The sequence below is a fragment of the Gekko japonicus genome, unplaced genomic scaffold (assembly GCF_001447785.1).
Source record: "Gekko japonicus isolate JY-2015 unplaced genomic scaffold, Gekko_japonicus_V1.1 scaffold2054, whole genome shotgun sequence".
NCBI classification, from domain to species: Eukaryota; Metazoa; Chordata; class Lepidosauria; order Squamata; family Gekkonidae; genus Gekko; species Gekko japonicus.
Genome location: NW_015165306.1, coordinates 17,797 through 37,828, shown reverse-complemented (window position 1 = coordinate 37,828; position 20,032 = coordinate 17,797). Strand labels below are relative to the sequence as shown.

At 43.2% G+C, this 20,032-nt stretch overlaps 1 protein-coding gene across 1 annotated transcript in view; it reads left to right on the top strand.

The window, feature by feature from the left end:
* The window catches only part of MYOM2 (myomesin 2), a gene marked incomplete at its 3' end in the record, with an annotated part of 116,842 nt that overhangs the window by 82,361 nt on the left and 14,449 nt on the right, over nt 1-20,032 (top strand). Inside the window, exons 20-25 of the mRNA XM_015410441.1 lie at nt 2,210-2,388; nt 2,469-2,583; nt 11,025-11,181; nt 11,281-11,387; nt 13,271-13,315; nt 13,788-13,924. Of these exons, the coding sequence (XP_015265927.1) occupies nt 2,210-2,388; nt 2,469-2,583; nt 11,025-11,181; nt 11,281-11,387; nt 13,271-13,315; nt 13,788-13,924 (740 nt within the window). The remainder of the gene's footprint in view (nt 1-2,209; nt 2,389-2,468; nt 2,584-11,024; nt 11,182-11,280; nt 11,388-13,270; nt 13,316-13,787; nt 13,925-20,032) is intronic.

The window sequence follows — 20,032 nt, the reverse complement described above, 5'->3', positions numbered from 1 at the left end:
TTATTCACAAGGGTTAAAACAAACGGGGGGAGTTTAACATAAAACAGACAGTAGGCAATCTTATCTCGCTCTGCTAGCTAGCTGGTTCTAACAAGGATTTGCTATTGGTTCTTTCCCGGGAACTTCTATCTCGTTTTGCTCAGTTCCCTGCTTCAAGGTTTTCCTTCCCAAAGCTTACTTGATTGTAGGCCCACTTGGTCTTCAAAACAACCTGCCCCCGGACAATAACTCACGGCTGACAATTCACCAAGTCCTGGCTGCGGCTCTCTCGGTTCGTCAAAGCCTCCTGCAGCAAAACGTGTGTACTCCGACAGTTCACCAGCATTCCTCCTCATGGATTTCGATGAGCTGACTTCTCTGCCTCTGGGACTGTATCTTATTGTTCAATTCTCCAATCCCCGTCCCAGATCAATTGGAAATTGCCACCTAAACCAGGTGCTCCCATTTCCCTAAGCCTTAGGTGTACTAACACTGACTAACTTACAGTTACACATTGGAACTGATCCTGCCAGTAAGTACCTCTGGCATGACATTTGGTCCTACAAAGTAGGTAGTCCTAAGCTGACATTTGGACTTTAAAATATTGTTAAATTTGGGGTTTGTTACAAACCAAAGAAAACTAAACACTTTCTGAGTAATGTATTTTGTTTATTTGCTAGTTACTTTTTAGAGATGTGTTTTTTAGCAGCTAGGCTTTGACTTTTGATTTATTTATAAAGGATGCAGTAGTTCTTATGCTGATATCAAGGGCATTGTTCCTTAGTTTTTGGAGGCTTTTCTCTAACTTCTACTTCACAGTCTTTCTTTCTGTTTGACAAACATGCCATCTTTTGTATATGTCATACTACATTTCATTCCAGACCTTTGAATTACAGAAAATGTTGGATTGATATATGCACTATTCTATCGTTCACTTTTTAAAATAAGACACCATTAAATTAAATTAAGTTTGAAGGCCAGCCCAAACCTGCTATGGTTGTTCTTGAATAAGGATATGTAAATACTATGGAATAATGATGAGGATCAGTGCCATCCTAAGCAGTTTTTATAACTTTCTAAAACCTTTTATTTCAGTGGACTTAGAATGGTACAACTTTGCTTAGGATGGCGCTGAATATTTACTGCTTGGTTGAAATATGAATATATAGGCATTTTAATACTTGGGTACAAAAATGAATATGGGGATATTTTAATACTGTGGTGAGACATGTTTCACGGACTATTTCAGTACAGAAATTTAGCTGTATAGAAATTTAACTACTGCGTACAACTTCAGATTTGCAGAATGGAAAGACATGGACAAGTTATCTGTTTATAGCTGGAATTAAGAGAACTATTGTTCAATAATCCTTTCAGGTTTTTTCTCTGCTACAGCATTTCTTGCTTTGTTCACATGAAAAGTACCGTGTCACAAAATGTAAGCAAGTAGATACAAAGTCCCCTAAGAATAAAAAAAATAAATGTACTTGTTATTTTGGAGAACTTTAATGGAGACTCCTAATTTCCATTTCATATATACTACTGATGTGGAAACAGCAAAATCAATATAGCTGGACACGAACCATTCACAATCAATAAAAGGGTTGATTCCAAACTCATTGTATAGCTTGGTACATCAGAATAATGGCATAATACTGCTTTGTAAGTAATCATTCATATCTACCCTCTCTCACACAAATAGTATTTGCATACATGAATGCTCTTACTAAAATATTTGCTATATCAGAATGAAACCACAAGGTTCTATTTAGATATCTATGTTATTCCAGCATATTACACTTTAACACCAATTAATAAAACAGATATATACATGTGTCAAGTGGCGACTTTCCCTCCAGTGTGTGCCTAACCACTTTGTAAACTAGATTCTAGCATTGTCCTACAAAATTAGGAGGAAAACTTCACCAGTTTTGTCCTCTTCAAGATTTCAGATTGACTTCAGACTGCTGAATTGTGAAGATGTGCAGTAAAACATTGCAGACAATCAATTGCTTAGGGTTTACATACAGACTATGATAAGTGACCAACTGGTAAATTCACTGGTATTCAGTCAGTATGGAATGAAATTGTGTCAGGAAGGAGATGGTAGACTAAAAAATATACGGGGAAATCCACTACTTTTACTGAAGAATGATAAAAAATATAAGGTTTATGAGAAAGATCTGTTTGACTAAATTGCTGGTCTCCTCTGCTGATCCATATGCTTTAGGTCCTCCCTATGACCTTACATTTTGTGAGGTTAGGAACACATCCCTTGTGATTCTTTGGAAAGCTCCTATTTACATTGGCAGCAGTCCTGTTAGTGGATATTTTGTGGACTACAAGCATGAAGAAGGTGAAGAATGGATCACATGCAATGAGAAACCAACATCACACCGTTATTTGAAGGTAGAAAAACATATTATGTGATATGTTTATTTTTTTAGAATTTAGTCATTTGTTATAATTTATTGTGTATCTCCTTCAAGGTTACCGAGTTACAGGAAGGGAATACCTATGTATTTCGAGTTCGTCCTGTGAACGATGCTGGGATTGGCAAAGCATCTGATGTTTCTGAAGCTGTATTGGTTCAGGCTAAACCAGGTATGAAAATACAGGGATAAATCCAGCCAGCTTTTTCACTAGTGAATAAGGGAAGATAGGGTCTCCAAAAAGACTATGTAGAAAATCATGAAACCTGCAGGGGCAAAACCCATGTGAGAATGGGGGGGTGTAGGAAGGAGAGGAAATGGGTGACATTGGATGAAAAAGTGTTGGACTGAAGCCATGGTGTTACATTTGATGGGCTGGATACAAAGGGTTCCTTTAGCTAAATGACTAATACGTTGTCGAAGGCTTTCACGGTCGGAGTTCATTAGTTGCTGTAGATTTTCCGGGTTGTGTTGCTGTGGTCTTGGCATTGTAGAACCTGACGTTTCGCCAGTAACTGTGACTGGTATCCTCAAAGGTATAACACAGAAAGTACTCTCTGTGTCAAGGTGAGAAGAAAATGGTAGGCAGGTAATTTATATCTACTCCAGAAGGTTGGGTAGGCTGAGTCATTATCTTGTAGGAGTTCCCCAGGCTAATGCTAATGGAGGAGCTTTCTTGAGGAGGTTATTTTGTATATGGATTGTTTCCTGAGGAGGTTTCCTGTTTCCTGAGGAGGTTCTTTTGTATGTGGATTGGCTGTTGAAATTCTAATCTTATCTGTAGTGCTATTGTCAGATGTAGAGCCTTTTGTGTTTTTCAGGACAGGAAACCATGCCCTATTTATTTTTAAACTCTTCTTTTCTGTTGAAATTGTGTTTATTTTTATGAATTTCAGTGGCTTCCCTGTGTAATCTGACATGGTAATTGGATGTGTTGTCCAGCCTTTCAGTGTCTTGGAACAAAATACCGTGTCCTGTTTGATTTAGGCTATGTTCAGCCACTGCTGATTTTTCAGGTTGGCCAAGTCTGCAGTGTCTTTCATGTTCTTTTATTCTTGTCTGAATGCTATGCTGTGTGGTCTCGATGTAAACTTGTCAACAACTGCATGGTATGTGGTATACTCCTGCAGAAGTAAGGGGGTCTCTTCTGTCTTTTGCTGATCGTAGCATCTGTTGTATTTTTCTGGTGGGTTTGAATACTGTTTGTGGGTTGTGTTTTTTTCATAATATATATGGCAAAAACACCTTTCCTGAAAACATAGTCTCTTAGGTATGCTGGTTGATGACATTCTTGAGTTGAACATCGCGGCTTTGGCTGAGGGGTTGTGGTTATGGGATCTGAGCCCACAGTTGCTGGTGTGGTGCTGGCAGAAGGCTGTGGGGCTGGCGTAATGTCTGGAGAGTCCTTGGCTGATTGGTCTGGTGTTTCACCCCCCTGGTGACCGGGTTGTGCGTGGTTGGGCTGAAACTCACTCGCGGTCTCTGGCTCCTGCAGTTGCAGCAGTCCCTCGTAGTCTTCTGCCACTGCTGATGGTGACTCTGGGTCACTTGGAAGTAGATGGCGGCAGAGCTGGTCTATGTGTCTATGGAGAACCTGACCATCATTGGTTGATACCTCATATGACAGAGGCCCGGTAACTCTGAGGACATTGGCGAGAACCCAGGCAGGACCGCTAAAAAAGTTCCTTGTGTAGATGGAGTCACCTGGGATAAAAAAATCTCTGGGTGCTTCCTGGTTCTCCGCTGCCTGGCAATCCTCCGAAGCTCGATATGGGTGGAGTCTGTCCAGTCGGGTGGTTAGGCACCTGACCATGAGGAGTTCCACTGGGTTGTGGCCAGTGGTGGTGCTTGGGGTCACCCTGTGGCCAAAAAGGAAGGCTGCAAGTCTATGGTCTCAGTCTCCATGGGTGATCCGCTGGAGTGACTCCTTCGTGGTCTGCACCATCCTCTCCACTTGTCCGTTGGTGGCCAGGTGGAAGGGAGCAGAGCGGAAGTGCTGGATGATGTAGCGGCCCATAAATACTTGGAATTCCCCTGAGGTGAAGGCTGTCCCATTGTCAGTCACTACCGTGTTGGGAAAGCCATATGTGCTGAAGATGTCTGAGGGCCCGGATTGCTGCTTTGGAGGAGGTGGAGGTGAGAGGCACTAGCTCCAGTCACTTGGTGTATGAGTCCACCAAAATGAAGAATATTTGCTCTTGGAAGGGGCCAGCAAAGTCCAAGTGTACTTGGGAGCACGGGTTGCAGGTGGACTCTCACTGCTGCACTGGTGCTGTGGGCGGTTTGGGTTGGGTTTCTTGGCAATGCCTGACAGTGCTTGACCCAGGCCTTTGTGGGCGGTTTGGGTTGGGTTTCTTGGCAGGCCTGACAGTGCTTGACCCAGGCCTCTATCTCATTGTCCATGCCTGGCCACCATACATAACTCTGGGCCAGCACTTTCATCCACACAATTCCGGGATGCGTCTCATGCAGAGTCAATAGCACTTGCTGGCGCAAAGGAGTGGGCACCACCACCTGGCTTCCCCACTGTAGGAAACCCTTGTGGGCTGATAACTCGTCCCAGTGGGAGGAGAAAGCTGCAAATTCTGGGCCCACCCGGCTGGTGGGCCAGCCCCTCACCATCCAGTCCAAAACGCGGGAGACGATATGGTCCTTCACGGTGTGGTGGGACACGCCAGTTAACTGCAGAGGGTGGTTGGGAAGTTCCTCCATGAGCAGGATCTCATGCATAAGAGCAGGATTGGGATTGCAGGAGCGGAGCGGCAGGTGACTGAGGGTGTTGGCATGTCCCATAACGTTCCCTGAGTGGTGGAGGAGGGAGTATTGGTATCCTGCCAGGAAGATTGACCAGCGCAGCACATGAGGCGAGAGCATCTGGGGGGTCTGGCAATCTGGACCCAGCAGACCCAGTAGGATGGTGAATGGCCGTCCATAGAGGTAGTCATGGAATTTTTTCACCCCTGTAATTTTTTTTCTTCATTAATATTTTTATTGAGTATATATTACATATTTTATAATCATAATTCATTTCTTGTATAGTATACTCCTTTTCAAAATTCAAGCAAACGAAAAAAACATTGAGATTACATTCCATCAATTTATCTAACAGATAGAACTTAATCCCAATCCTATTTGTATCCTCTATTTCTTATTCCCTTGTCTTACCTGCTTACTAAACCACCATACAAGTTCCTCAAACTCTTATACTAAACCTTAATACATACATCCACTCAATCTTCAGTACATTCTTACTCCTTCTACAAACTTCCGTTCTTATTCACTCAATCTTTAATAGTAATCTACCTTCTGTAGCTAGAAAAGAAAGCTGAATGGGGTTGCCTCCAATATTGGGTGCTGAAGAGGGAACCTCTACAGCAGGAGGATATCCTCCTCCCTATTATCAGAGGTATTGGGGTGAGCACACCCTTCACCTCCTTGCTATGCCCTTAGCTATAACATTTCATCTTCTATATTATTCTTTTTTTAAATAATTACAACTTAGAATATCAACTGTTTCTAACATACCCTGCTTATACTCAATTTAATTGCTCTCAACTTAAACTATATACTATTACCAAATCGTATTGTCCCCTTTCAGATGCCTCCATCTGTTTGTTTGGTGACTGCATCCAGTAATTTCTTGGCAGTGATCTCGTTGTAAGCAGTGAGAGTTTTGTTACTTAAATTGACCACCAGGTTTCCTAGTGGGAGTCATCTATATTGAATTCCTTGGGCTCTCAAAGCCTTCGCTGTTTCTCGCAGCCTTCGTCTCACGATAAGTACCTCGATTGGAATGTCAGCATACAAAGAAATGATCGTGTCTTCAAGGCACAGACCCTGTTTTTCCCTCGCAAGTTTAAAAAGTTTATTTTTCGTCCATACCTCTTTGAATTCTATTGCAATATCAGGAGAGACATCTTCAGGAGCCTTTTTGGAGATGTTTAACTGGAAGGCAGAGGTAATGATCTCTTCAGAAATCTCTGCTTCTCCTGCTGAGAGAAGAGTCTGCCGGAGCCATTTATTTAAAGCTGCAGTAAGATTTTTTGTCAAACAATAGTTTGCTGAGACTCCATGAAGTTTGGCCTTCCTTTCTCTTAATTTAGTTTCCTGAAGTATAATTTTGTTTTTGGCCCACATCTCAAAATCCTTTATCGCCTTCACATCGTCTGTAGCTTTTTTTGCAGTTTGGTACACTGCTTCAGCCTTCTTCTCCGTCAACTTCAATGCTGTGGTGAGTTCGTCAAATTTCTTATTTATAGGTTCAATTGGTTGTTTAAACTGTCCAAGTTCTTTTTTCAGTTGCCCCACATCCCCGCTCAGAGTCTTTATTTCATTTTTAATTTCATCTTTTATCTCAGTCAGGGCATGTAAAATCACAGTCTGATAGCTTTGGTCAGAGTTGCTTCCCCCCACCACCATTTCCTCTAATAGGGAAGTCTCTTGGTCTAAATGTTCAGAGTCAGTGTTAGCCTTCCTTGGGGGCCTATAAGGGTTTTTTTTTTAAACTACCTTCTTCCTCTAGTCCTTCCCATACCTGGCATTGATGTTTATTCCAAGATTGACTGTTTTTTGAGAGCAAATAGTTATTCTTCAGTCGGAATAGCAGGAACATTGAAGGGATGCAGCTCAGCTACCACGTCCCCCTTCACACCATAATGATAGCCAGCACCTTCTTGTCGATTTGTGTGTAGTTGTGCTTGGCTGAAGACAGGGTGCAGCAGTAATAACCCACGGGGACCTCCCGTCCGTTTGGCAGCTGGTGTCCAAGGTTGGCTCTGACACTGTACGGGGAAGCATGTGAGGATGACGGGTTGCATCTAATCAAAGTGGGCCAGGACAGCATTGGAGGTGAGCACCTCCTTGATGACCTGGAAAGTGGTGGCTTGCTTCTGGCCCCAGACCCACAGGGCCTTTTTGTCGAGGAGGTGGTGAAGTGGTTCCATGAGTACAACTTTGTGGGGCAGGAAGGAGTGATATACGTTCAGGAGCCCCAAGAAGGCCTGGAGTTCTGGCTTGGAGGTTGGCTTGGGAGCATTGATGATGGCATGCACCTTGTCTGGGGCCAGATGGATTCCCTCCATGTCAACTGAGAATACCAGGAACTCAACCTGTGGAACCCCGAGGAGGCACTTTTCCTGCTTCACCTTGAGGCCAGCTGACTGGAAATGCTGCAGGACGGTGTGCAGTCTACTGGTGAAGTCCTCGTCTGTGGGTGCGGCAGTCAAAATGTCATCAGTGAAGGGTTGAACCCCAGGAATTCCTTTAAGGAGAAAGTCAGTTAGGTTCTGGGAAATTCCTGGGGTTACGCTGGCCCTGAAGTTGCCATACCTGGAACGCACCCCTGTGTATCACTATATTCTGGACCTCTGTGGTCACATCATCCACCGGTAGCTGCTAGTAGGCCTGAGCCAAGTCCAACTTTCCGAAAACCTTGGCACTCGCTAGAGAGGTCAAGACATGACTGACTACTGGAACCGGGTAGGAGTGGTCCTGCATCACCTTGTTTGTGGTGCATTTGTAGTCTGCACAGATATGGATGTCCCTGTTGGGCTTAATGGGTGTAACAATCGTGGTTTCCCAGAGGGCATGCGGGACTGGTTCCAAAACACCTTGGCCTACTAACTGATCCAGTTCCTCATCTATTTTAGGCTTCAACGCAAATGGGGCGCACCTAGCCTTTAGCCATATGGGCCGCACCTCTGGGTTGAGCTGCAGTGAGATGGGGGGGGGTCCAGTGTAGCAACTGAGTATCCCATCAAAGACAGCCAGGAACTCGTCGTACACACGCTGAAAGTCTTTTGTAACCACGTGGTGCACCCCAGTCACTCGAAACCCCAAGGGTGTGAACCAGGCTAGTCCTAGGAGACTCGTGCACCTGCCCCCCTCCACCAGCAAGTCCAAAAGTCCATCAAAATTCTGGTACTGTACTCAGAACTTGCCCACCCCCTTCATGGCCACTTCATTCTGTTGGAAGTCCCTCAAAGTGAAACCAACAGACCTAAGGTGAGGGCCACCCCTTGGACAGTCTCTCCTAAAGGTGTCTTTTGAAATTATGGAGATGGAGGACCTGGTGTTTAGCTCCATCTTACAAGGGTTTCCCTCAATAAGAACAGTCACTGTAATTTTGTTAGAGGTGTCCCGGAGCAAGTTCAGCACCTGCTGCTGCTGGTGGACAGAGGTGGTTTGCAATTTCGCTGTGTGTGTGGATGCTGGGTTTCCCTTGGAACGGTAGGCTTGGGCAATGTGGCTGACCTTTCAGCAGCTCCTGCACATGGCATCCGGGAAATGGCAGGATCTCCGTTCATGGGGTTCCCCACGGCGCATGACGTCAGTGTGACAGTGTCGATGGTGCCTGGTGGAGCAGAGGGGCGAGCGCTGTAGCAGGTAGGTCACTTTAGTTGCAGGACCTCATCTTCCTCTTCTTTGGAGGTAGGTCTCCTCGATGATGATGGGCTTTTTGTTCGCTGGACCTCTGCTGTGAACTGGTTGGCAGCTTCCACAGTGAGGGCTAATTTCATGGCCTCTTTGTGTTTGGGGTCTTCCTTAGTGAGGAGCTTTCTTTGAATCCACTTGTCCCACAGGCCACATACCAGCCAGTCTCAGAGCGCATCCTCGAGGTCGTGGAAGTTGCAGTGTCTTGTAATCTGTCAGAGCGCTGTAATGTAGGCTGGGATCGATTCATTTGTGGCCTGGTTCCTGGTGTGGAATGTGTGGCGGGCAATGATGATGGATGGCTTTGGTGAGAAGTGCTCCTTCAGCCGGTCCAAAATCATCTTATATTCGGTGTTCTTGAGTTCCACAGGAGTAGTCAGCAAGCGAGCAATCTCGATGGTCGAACATCCACAGGCTCAGAAGAAGGTGGCACGCTTCTTTTCTGCCTCCTCAATCTCAGAAAACTCAAGGCAAAACTCGAACTGGGAGTTGTAGGACTCCCAGTCTTCTGTGGTGGTATCGAATGCGTCGAAGTGTCCTGGAGCGGCAGCCATGGTCCCGAGAGTGATGCAATGCACGTGGCACTGGAGCTCAGTGCACGATGCGGTGCTGGTGGGAGCTGCCTGGGCTGGCTCAACAGGATCCCACTTTCGTTGCCAGTGTTAAATATTGAGTTCTGGATGCATTGCACTGATCAGCTCTAGTTTATTTAGTGATTTCAGAAACACAAGGACACCCAGCAAGGTTTGAGCCCTGCTTATAAAGCATGGAAACACCCCCCCCACACACACACACACTCACTCCCAAGGATAGGCTATTTACAGTACACTGCTTATCTATAGGTCAATTCCAGGATCCTGGTCAGCGATTGTTTTTGGGGAGCAAGCTCACCCAGTTCGAGGTCCACATTCAGGGATGGCTTAGGCTCAATACATAACAGTAAAAAAAACAATCTGGCTCTATTAGAGGTGGGGCAACAGCAGATTGAACTGCCTGTCTGATCGCGACCTTTGGCATTTTGTGCATTGGTGGTTTCCTCACTTTCACAGCGCCTCTCCGTTGCAGTATTTTTTTCGTTCTGCATTTCCTCACCCCCGCTTTCAACTTGCGTGTCTGCTGGGTTTCTTTTAAAGTTCTGCATTGATTTTCATCCCTTCAGCTCTCATTTCACGTTCCATTTGCGGTTTCCCCAGCTTTTCTGAAAATGGTTTTGTGACAATTCCCCCCCCTTGCTCCTCTTCCAAGCTGACAGTAATTCATAAGCATACAGCTTCCCTTGGATTTCCCTCTCCCTTTCCCCACCCATTGGAGCCCACTCCCTTGAACACTGAGTTCATTCTGCCCACTCTTCACTTTCCACCATCTTCCCCCTTTCATTGGCGCTTACTTTCCCCATCAAATAAAGGGTTGTGGTTTTTTTACAAGCAGGATGAGTTTAGTGAAATTAGTTTTGTGCTAAACTAGGTTTTCTGGGTTAACAAATTATTAATCAGGAAAGACTGAGCTGCCGTCTCCCCAAGTGCCTGGCAATATATAAAATGGGGCTTCTCAGCTCCTTGTCAATTTTGGGACGTATGGTCAGTTTCAACAGTGGGTTTTCCACCTTTCTTTGCCTTCCTTTCTGTTCCTTATCATTCAACATACTAAAAGGTGTGTGCAAACCATGAACTATGAGGATTTAAATGGAAGGTGCTTGCTGGACACTACTGTGCAACTGCGATGGGGCAACTGCATAATTTTTTTAAAAAATTGGACACTGCCCACCACACATCACAAGTGATGTTCCACCCCAATTTAGAAAAGTTGGGGGGGGGGTTGTAGCTGCAGAATAAGTACAACAAATGGTGTAAGACTGTTGCAAACAGAAGGCTCAGAAATCCGAAGTCAGGTTTAAAGGAGTGACTGCTTGAATACTCTGCAGTAAGTTATGAGTGCAAAAAGGACCTATGATGTATCTTAACATGATACTAGGCAAACTGGCTTCCCATATTCTCCTGTTGAAATCACAAAAAATAAAAACCGCAACCTTTTCTTCCCAGCTGTGACTTTGTTCTGTCTACAACATGTTGAATAAATTAAAACTGTTCAGATTGTAAGCACATGCTTAAATGCTAAATTGAATAAAACTTGGTAGATGTGATTTCCCCCCTCAGTAATTATATTTCTAATTGTATATTACAGACACCAAGGAAGTCTCATCAGGTGTGGATGAAGAAGGTAATATTTACCTTGCCTTTGACTGCAAAGAAATTACTGACGCTTCTCATTTTACTTGGAGTAAATTCTATGACGAGATAGAGGATCATGAGAGGTTTAAAGTGGAAACAATTGGAGATCAGTAAGTTGGATAATCCTTTTATAGAAATTCTGGAAAACTGTATTTTGAAGTTATTGCTATTTACAGCAAACCACTGATTTTTTATTTCTGTTTTTTTAGTTCTAAATTATATTTCCTAAAGCCCGACAAAGATGATTTGGGAACATATTCTGTTGCTGTTAGTGATACTGATGGTGTTTCATCCAGTTATATTATGAATGAAGAAGGTAAGAACTACTTTCTCATTGTAGCTTAGATATCCAGTTTTCTTGTAACGCATGGTGGAGCAAGGAAGACCATTAGTAAACCACCATCCTGAACTCCCTGAAGGAAAGGCAAGATTAAAAAAAAATGATAGCACAGGGATAGACAACTGTTAGTTTGCAGCTTATCAGCTCACGCAAGGACAAAGAGGTAACATTAGAAGTTATTTTGAATTAAACTGCCCCATTTCTATTACTGTGCCAAAAAGGAATTGGCTTTTACGGCAATAAAAAAAATTCTTGGGGAAAATATTTAAGTTTTCAATTTGTATATTTTGGCACATTGCAAATTTTTGCTAAAACTATAAACTACTTTACAAAATAAATGCTGCACAGAGGGAGTTTACTATGTAGTATCAGTTTATTTTCTTCAGCCCTACATTGCAATTATTATTATTTCTATGCATATTCTATAGGACATGATTCATCTATCTTTTGCCCCAGGCACTCCACAAATGAAGACAATAGACAACAGCTTGGGTTTAATTATTTTAGTTAAATAAACTGATCTATGTCATCAGGGCTTTTTTTGTAGAAAAAGCCCAGCAGGAACTCATTAGCATAATAGGCCACACCCAACAGCAGAAACTCATTAGTATATTAGACCACACCCCTATGCCTTCCCTTGGCTTGGGTGTAGTGGGTGTGGCCAACTCTGAAGCCCGCTGGAACTCCGTTCCTGTGTGTTCCTGTCCAAAAATAGCCCTGTATGTCATACTATTAAATAAGGGCACTCCTTCCCAATCACACCTTGCTGCATGGCCAGTGATGCTTGCTGATCATTCTTACCTACTGTGAGAGCCCAGTGTATCCCTGCCAAATCAGTTATGGCCTAAACAGTCAAACAACCAGGCCTATTTAAACCAACCTCCACTATGATTTTATGAAAAAGGACTCTCCTTATAGCTAATCCAAGGAGGTAAAAAAAATATCATCCTGCTGTATCTCAGCAGTGCCTGGCTAATCCCGGGATGTCTAGAGAGAGAGAGTAGATAGGTCATCAGCCACTGGCAAAAGCATGGCTGGGGGAGGAGCATCTAGGTATATGCTCGCAAGCCGCGCCTCTCCATTGGCTGAAATCACTAAGAGTTGCCCAATGAGCCTTATGCTATATGTGAATTCAAGGGGCCAAGGCAAACTGACCTTAATGCCAGGAATCCCACACTTCATTGATTTGTACATATGTCACATGATCTGATACCTGCCCATTTGTACCAACCATTGAAAGCCTACTAAAGCTGGAAATGCATGGAATTTACTGACACGTTATGTGTTTTAGAATGAGATGGAAATATCTGTTGCCTTTCTTAATTATTCAGTTGCTAATTTGGTCTTTTTGTTGCTTGCAAACTTGCACACCATGCAATCAGTTCCATTTTCTGAGTCCTTATTAGCAATTCTAATATGCTAAGTAGGCTAATCTCTGTATCCAGCTATGTAGAACCCAGCCTTTTGCACAAGTTCCAGGAGGATTTTCTGACATTTATAATAGATCTCTGTAAATACTTCTTGTCCACCAGCTTTCATTCTCTTTTGCAATCTTGTCAAAAAAGCCTTTTCAAAATGATACACTGGGGAACAGGGTCAACAAAGGAAAAGGTAGATGCAGGCTTCTTGCTGGCTTGCTTAGTGAGTTTCCCCTCTTGCTTGAATTGTTGTGTATTTTATTATCAACACTTGTTAATTCTGTGAGCCACAAGTTTTGAAATTGTCTGTATATCTCACATGTTTGGGTCTTCATAAAAAACTGAACTTCATAGGCATTTTCCTCATTGTGGCTCTTGTTGGCACTTAACATTTATTTTGATGATCAGAATAAACTGAAACCTGAACATTATTCATTTCAGAGCTTGAACGTCTGATGACACTAAGCCATGAAATAAGGAATCCAAGTAAGTAGGTCTCCTGAATCTAATATTCAGTCCCAGTAGGAATGTATTTACACACCACTGATTGGAGTAAAGTAATTAAAACTTTCTTAAATGCATAAAGCGACTTGCTTATCCTTCTATTAATTAAATGCAAATATTAGTTTCTCTTTAAGAGATATCTTCTTCACCACTGCAAATGTGTTTGAAGGAATGGATTCAGCTTGGATATGTCTAATATTTACTAGATTATGTATTTAAAAGTCCTAAATAGTGCAATCAATACATACTTCAGCTTGTGCTCTGACTCATACAGGAACAGCTTTAATACACATCTGTGCAAATACAGTTGAGATTTTCCCTGTGATTTTCAGAGCATTTCGCTTGTTTGTTGTTTAAAATGTTCAAAAGCTTTAACCTGCTGGGACTTGCATTTTGCGATGTTATTTCCAACAGGGTTCACATGTTGGCTTTGCGCTTTGTTCTTTCCCTGCAGCAATCCCTCTGAAGGCAGAATTAGCCTATGAGATTTTGGATAGAGGACAGGTTCGTTTCTGGCTTCAGGCTGAGAGCCTGTCAGCAGAAGCCAGCTACAGATTTGTCATCAATGACACTGAAGTTGCCGACAGTGATGTAAGTACATACCTGGCAGGAATGTACATGACAAGCTTTAATAGCATAACTTTTGTTTGAAAAGGATCAGCCCTAACAGTGAGGAAACTTAGTTTTTCATGCCCCATCATCCTATATATAGATTGAGGGTACAAATACTGGCACGGTCTCATAAAACCTGTTCACATGGCAAGACCCTACTTTTTGCAAGTGAAGTGCTTCACATAGAAAAAAATAGAAAGAGGTTTTAATATATTACTTTAAAGCATAAATGGGCTGATTGGCTGGCAGCGGGCAGGCATTATCAATCTGGGAGGATTTATCTTGCTCAAAAGAGAAGGGGCAAAAAAACAAACCAAAGAAAATGGATTAGTTAACCCCAAAGGGAAGTGAAAAAAGGAAAAAAAAACCCTAAATAGTTGAAATGTCTGTAAGTATAAAAAACAGATTCCTTTAATGATATATAAGAACATCCCTCTATCATACAAAAAGATCTAATGTGTTTCCTGCAGGGCTGCCAGCTCCAAGTAGGGATATTCCTGGAGATTCTTTGGTAGATTCTATGGAAACCAGGGTTTGGGGAGGGGAGAGGCCTCAGCTGAACAGAATGCCATACAGCCCACCTTCCAAAGCAGTTATTTTCTCCGGGGGGGGGTGTAGGCGTAGCAGTCAGTGCTTCAGAGCAGGGTCTGCTAGATCCAGGTTCTTGCTGTAGAAGCTGAGTGGGTGATTTTGGACCAGTCACAGACTTTCAGCCTAACCTACCTCACAGGGTTGTTGTGCAAGTCAAAAGGGGGAGAGGAGAATGATGTAAGCTGCTTTGGTCCCCATTGCAGAGAAAGACTACTGTCCCTCCTGGGAAACCATTGTTGCCAATCTCCAGGTCAGGGCTGGAGGTCACTCAGAATTACAACTGCTCTCCAGGTGGCAGAGATCAGTTCCCCTGGGGAAAATGGTGGACTCTGTGGCAGTCAGGGCTTCAGAGCACGGAAGAGGCTGCAGGTGTGTTGGAGGGGGGAAATGTAAAGCTTAAGAGAGAGAGGGAAATAAAAGTAGGTTGATGATTGGCTGGGAAGGAGATAGGGTTGCCAACTCTAGGTGGGAAATTCCTGGAGATTTGAGGGATGGAACCTGGAGAGGGTGAGGTTTGAGGAGGGGTGGGACTTCAAGCAGGTACAATGCCATAGACTCCACCCTCCCAACTAGTCATTCCATTCTGGGGAACCACTGTTGCCAATCTCAGGAGAGGGGTGGAAATCACTCAGAATTACAACTGATCTCCAGGAGGGAGGGAGGGGGGAGGAGATGCAAAGCTGAAATCAGAGGGGCAGATAATGGCGGGTTGATGCTTGGCTGGGAAGGAGATAGGGTTGCCAACTCCAAGTTGGGAAATTCCTGATTTGAGGCGTGGAACCTGGAAAGGGTGAGGTTTGAGGAGGGGTGGGACCTCAGACAGGTACAATGTCATAAACTCCACCCTCTAAACCAGCCATTTCTTCCTGGGTAACAATTGTTGCCAATCTCCAGATGAGGGCTGGAGATCACTGAAAATTACAACTGCTCTTCAGGTAGCAGAGATCAGTTCCTCTGGAGAAAATGGTGGACTCTGTGTCATTATACCCTGCTGAGGTCACCACAGCACATTGACGCTGAATGCCCAAGGCCTTAGAACTCTCCCAGAGCCTCTTTATAGAGCTCGTTATATTTATTTCCACAACGAGCCTTATTCCTAGGCTCTATAATAAAAGGCTAATTGTCTTTCAGCAAGTGTCTTTCAGCTAAGTATTTCCGTGTCTTTTCCCCCTACCTTCATGTCATCCAGTCTTTATTTCTTACTGTCCCCATTTGACTTACCTCCTGGGGTGGATAACTTCTGGTACTACTGAGGCTGAAGGCAGCCAAGCTTGTAATGGTCCAGAGCAGTGTTCCCTCTAAGCTGAGTTAGTGTGAGCTAGCTCACAGTTTTTTAGCATCCAGCTCACATATTTTTGTCTTAGCTCAGGAAGGATGGCTCCACAACAAACTAATATATGCAGTAGCCAAATCACTGACTCACAACTTTAATGCCAGTAGCTCACAAAGAAGAATTGTTGCTCACAAGACTCCACAGCTTAGAGGGAACACCCAGATACATATTGACTTCTTTGACTGTACTCCACAGATGAAAATTCCATATGCATGTACACAGAGCTCATTGATAAATTCTTAGCCTGTGCTTATTAAAATTCTTTATTTAAACATTTATTCTGTTTCTGCCCCTGGAGACTCAAGAAAGGTAATACATGTAAGAACAATAAAACCACTACCAATAATTTCCACAATGTCTCAAAAAATGTACACAGGACAGCTTAAAACTGCCTGAAATATGGAATAATGCACCCTAATAACTTATACAGAGAACACCTACTTCACTCTGGCACATCTGCCTGTCCTCTACAATTCTGCACTGTTTTATAGGAGACAGTGAGGCTTCACCCACTTTCTGCATTTGATAGACAGTGGCAGCAGCCAGCCATTTGTAAGCTATTGGCCAAGCACCACTATGCCATACCCACCATGTGCAGTGTAGGTGCACACCCCTGGAAATGAGTAAATTATATCAATAATGGGAATGGAAGCATATTAGACAATGCCATCCCTCCTTATTTTTCTGCACTGTGATATCTTTTTAATGCCCCTTACACAAAAACCTTTTAAAGGCTTTATATAATAAACATTCTATGGACCCTTTCTGGTTTTGTCAGCTCTCAAAAGCAATGATAACATCACTGGTTTATATAAAGACAGGCCCAAAAGAAAACATTCTTCATTTAGAATGTTGTAATTTTTTCTTTATTTCCACAGTTGTGTCCAGGGACTATCACTTTTTTTTTTTTTTGCTATTTCCAGAGCTGAATCCTCTCCCCTTTTCCTCTCCAATTTAGTATTTTTAGCAGTGCTTTGAAAGCATTGGCAGTGGAGGTACACTTTTAAAAAGAAATGGAACTGTAATATTATTTTACCTCTTTAATTAGCAAGCAACAGGTGATGTTTACATTTTGAGATGGATTATATTTTTGTGGAAGTTCGCATAAAAGCCTTGTATTTATGGCTGCCATAAAACCATTGAACTTCATCTTGCTGCATAATGGCAATAGCTAGAAATCTAATTATAGTCTAAAACCTGCCTAGAGACAGGCACTGCAGCTGCTGATCATGTTCAATAGACCGTCATTCTAGCAATATTATTTGGTTCTCAGCATTGGCCAAAAATAGATAATTTCCTTCAAAGCCTTAATTGGAACAACGTTTCCCAGTCTTTCTTAGAAATATGGTTGAAATGATGTAACATAAAAACATTACTAAATTCCCATTTTGTTTTTTACAGTTGGCCATTTTATTAACAGGTTCTCTGGCTAGGCAAGGAAAAATATATATTCCAGTGTGGTATAAAGATTCCCACCCCTTACCCCCTGTCTAGTGGAGTAATTTTTGGTAAATATTCCTTTATTTATGCTATTAGAAGCTTTAAAGGCTTTAGAAAAGTTACAAAAAAATCATTAATCACATTATCTACAAAGAGAAAATCCTTAAATCTATACAATATAAATATAGACAATACAAAATAACCAATTTTCATTAAAAACATTCCATACTATCTAACATAAAGTCCAGTAGAACGGTTATATATATCTTAATGTATCGTCTTTGACCTGTTCTCTTGGCCTATGTCTATTCCAGTATCTAATAAATGGAGCCCAAAGTTCAACAAATAATTCTTGGGAGCCCCTTTTATCTGTGCAGACCCTTTTATATATCACTATCTTATTAAAGCTACATGCCGTACCTTGCTCCCCCACCCATCTATACCCAGAAGAGTTGGTTGCTTCCAAAACTTTGCCAGCAGTTGCCTTGCTGCAAACAACAAGTTTTTTACAAGATATTTTCCCTTTTCTGCAATATTATCTGGTAAAATATTCAGCAAGACTATCTTGGGGTCACGCGGCAGTTTGCAATTTAGAATATCATCAGTTTCCCTAAGTGTGTTGTTCCAGAATTTTTGAGTCAGTGGGCATTGCGACCATATATGAAAAAGGGTCCCCACCTCCCTATTACATCACCAGCACAGACTGGACTTGCCTCTTGATATCTTAGCAATCCTATCAGGCATCATATACCACTGCTAAGATATTAGGAGTCCAGTGGAGTATTAAAACAATTCCGTTTTCTGTTTTAATAATGGCCTGTTATAAACATAAACTTTGCCGTAGCAGACCTGTTGCATCCAAATGTAGATTGGGTTTTATCAAATGTCCTTTAAGCACAACAAGTTTGCTGTTGGAGGTCTTCCCTGTTTTAACTTTCCCCAGTAACTCCCTGTGCCCCCTCCGGAAAGCCAGGGATGCTCCTGGACAATATGACAATATGCAGCACAAAGGGCAGCTGCAACTGGAAGATGTTACCTGCCATTGCTCTTGTGCAAGCAGAACAAGTTCCATGAAGAGAGCTAATGTTCATGCAAGACTAGAATGAGGTTTATGTGCAGTTTCATTTAATTCTTCTGACTTAGCACAGACCCCCATACAACATAACTGTATAGTTCAGAAGGATATCCCAGCTTTCAGCTTTTGATGGCTGGAGGAAGGGGGTTCAAATCAGTCCCATAGCTAGGGACTTTTTTGGGAGGGGGGCCATGGGGGGGAGGCAGCTAATTTAATCAAAAGTTCCAGGTAACCGTCTGGCAGTGGCAGCAGGCCACGTGCTCTCTCGGCCACTTCGCTGGGTGGGAGGACGAGGTGGGTTGGGGTGGTGGGTGGTTGAGGGAGGTGGCGGCAGCAGCGGTGGTGGCAGGTGTCCTCCTCCACTCCCCCCTGCCTGGCACGTCGCCTCCAGTCACAAAGGTCACGGAAGCCAGGAGGGAGCGCGTGCCGTGGGGGTGGCTCAGAGTGCAGGTAAAGGGCTGCCCCTCGGTGCCTCTGGTGGGCGCTCTCCACGGCTCCCTTAGAAAAACTCCCATGGGACTTGTTGGGGGGACTCGGGTGGCGGGGGGGAGGCAGGCGGTTTTTAAAGCAGGTGCACGCGGGCTGGAGTACAGAGACTGGTCCTGTGGTTAAGAGAGGGTGGATGGTGAGGAAGAGAAGCTGTCAGGAGCTGATGGCAATTGGGCTGAGTTTAAAGGGGAGGGGAGTGTCAGAAGGTAGCTTTGGGGACAAAGGATTCCACTTCTCTGGAGTACCCAAGGAGCTCAGTTGTCGGGCAGCCATGTTGGAGGCAGTGTGGTGTGCAGGTGGTGGTTTGAGGCACTTCAGGGACAGCCCGGGAGGGTACTTTGAGGCACTTCAGGGACAGCCCAGAAGAAATGTGAGGGGGCCAGGCCCCGTGGGCCCTGCATTAGCTATGGGCCTGGTTCAAATCCAATCTGAACTAATGGTGTTGCTCTTGACCAATTTGTGTCAGTCTCAATGAGTCTTGCATAGTAGATAGTTTAGAAATCATACAAGACTGATGCAATGACTACTGAAGGTGCAGGGAAAATATACCATTCTGCAGCAGGATTAAATTTGCATTTCAGGCTATATCACCTTCCTTTAGAAGATCTTGGAAAAATTGGTAAAAATGTTAGGAAAGTTATTGCATAAAATTAGCAATTCATATATATAAAAAGATATTCCATAAAAGAAATAAAAATAGTGACTCATATATATGTTGTATTTTAAAAGCCAGTCTTCAGAAACAACAAAGGCTTGCAGGAGTCGATGCTTCAGATATCCAGTTCTGAAATGGTGGAGTAATTAGACATTTCTGTGCCCTCTGTAGCAATCCTTACAACTCTTGTCTTTTTCCACTTCCTTCAACTTCTGCATTGTATTTGTGTGGAAGTAAAAAGGCCAAATCTATTTAGTGATCAAATGAATTGGTATAATCTTCACCTGTGTGGGTTCTAGGAGGCTAAATTAGGAGTAGAACTTGCAAGACAAAGCAAAATCTCAGAACCTTACACCATACAGATTAATACAAGAAAAATGTATATCACTAATGCATTGGTATAACACAACAAAAACTTGCAACATATAGTCTCCTGAGTTTGATTAAACAGCATGTTCTTTGTGGTGAGTCAAGTCCAGTTTTTCCTCAACTCCATGAAGTTGT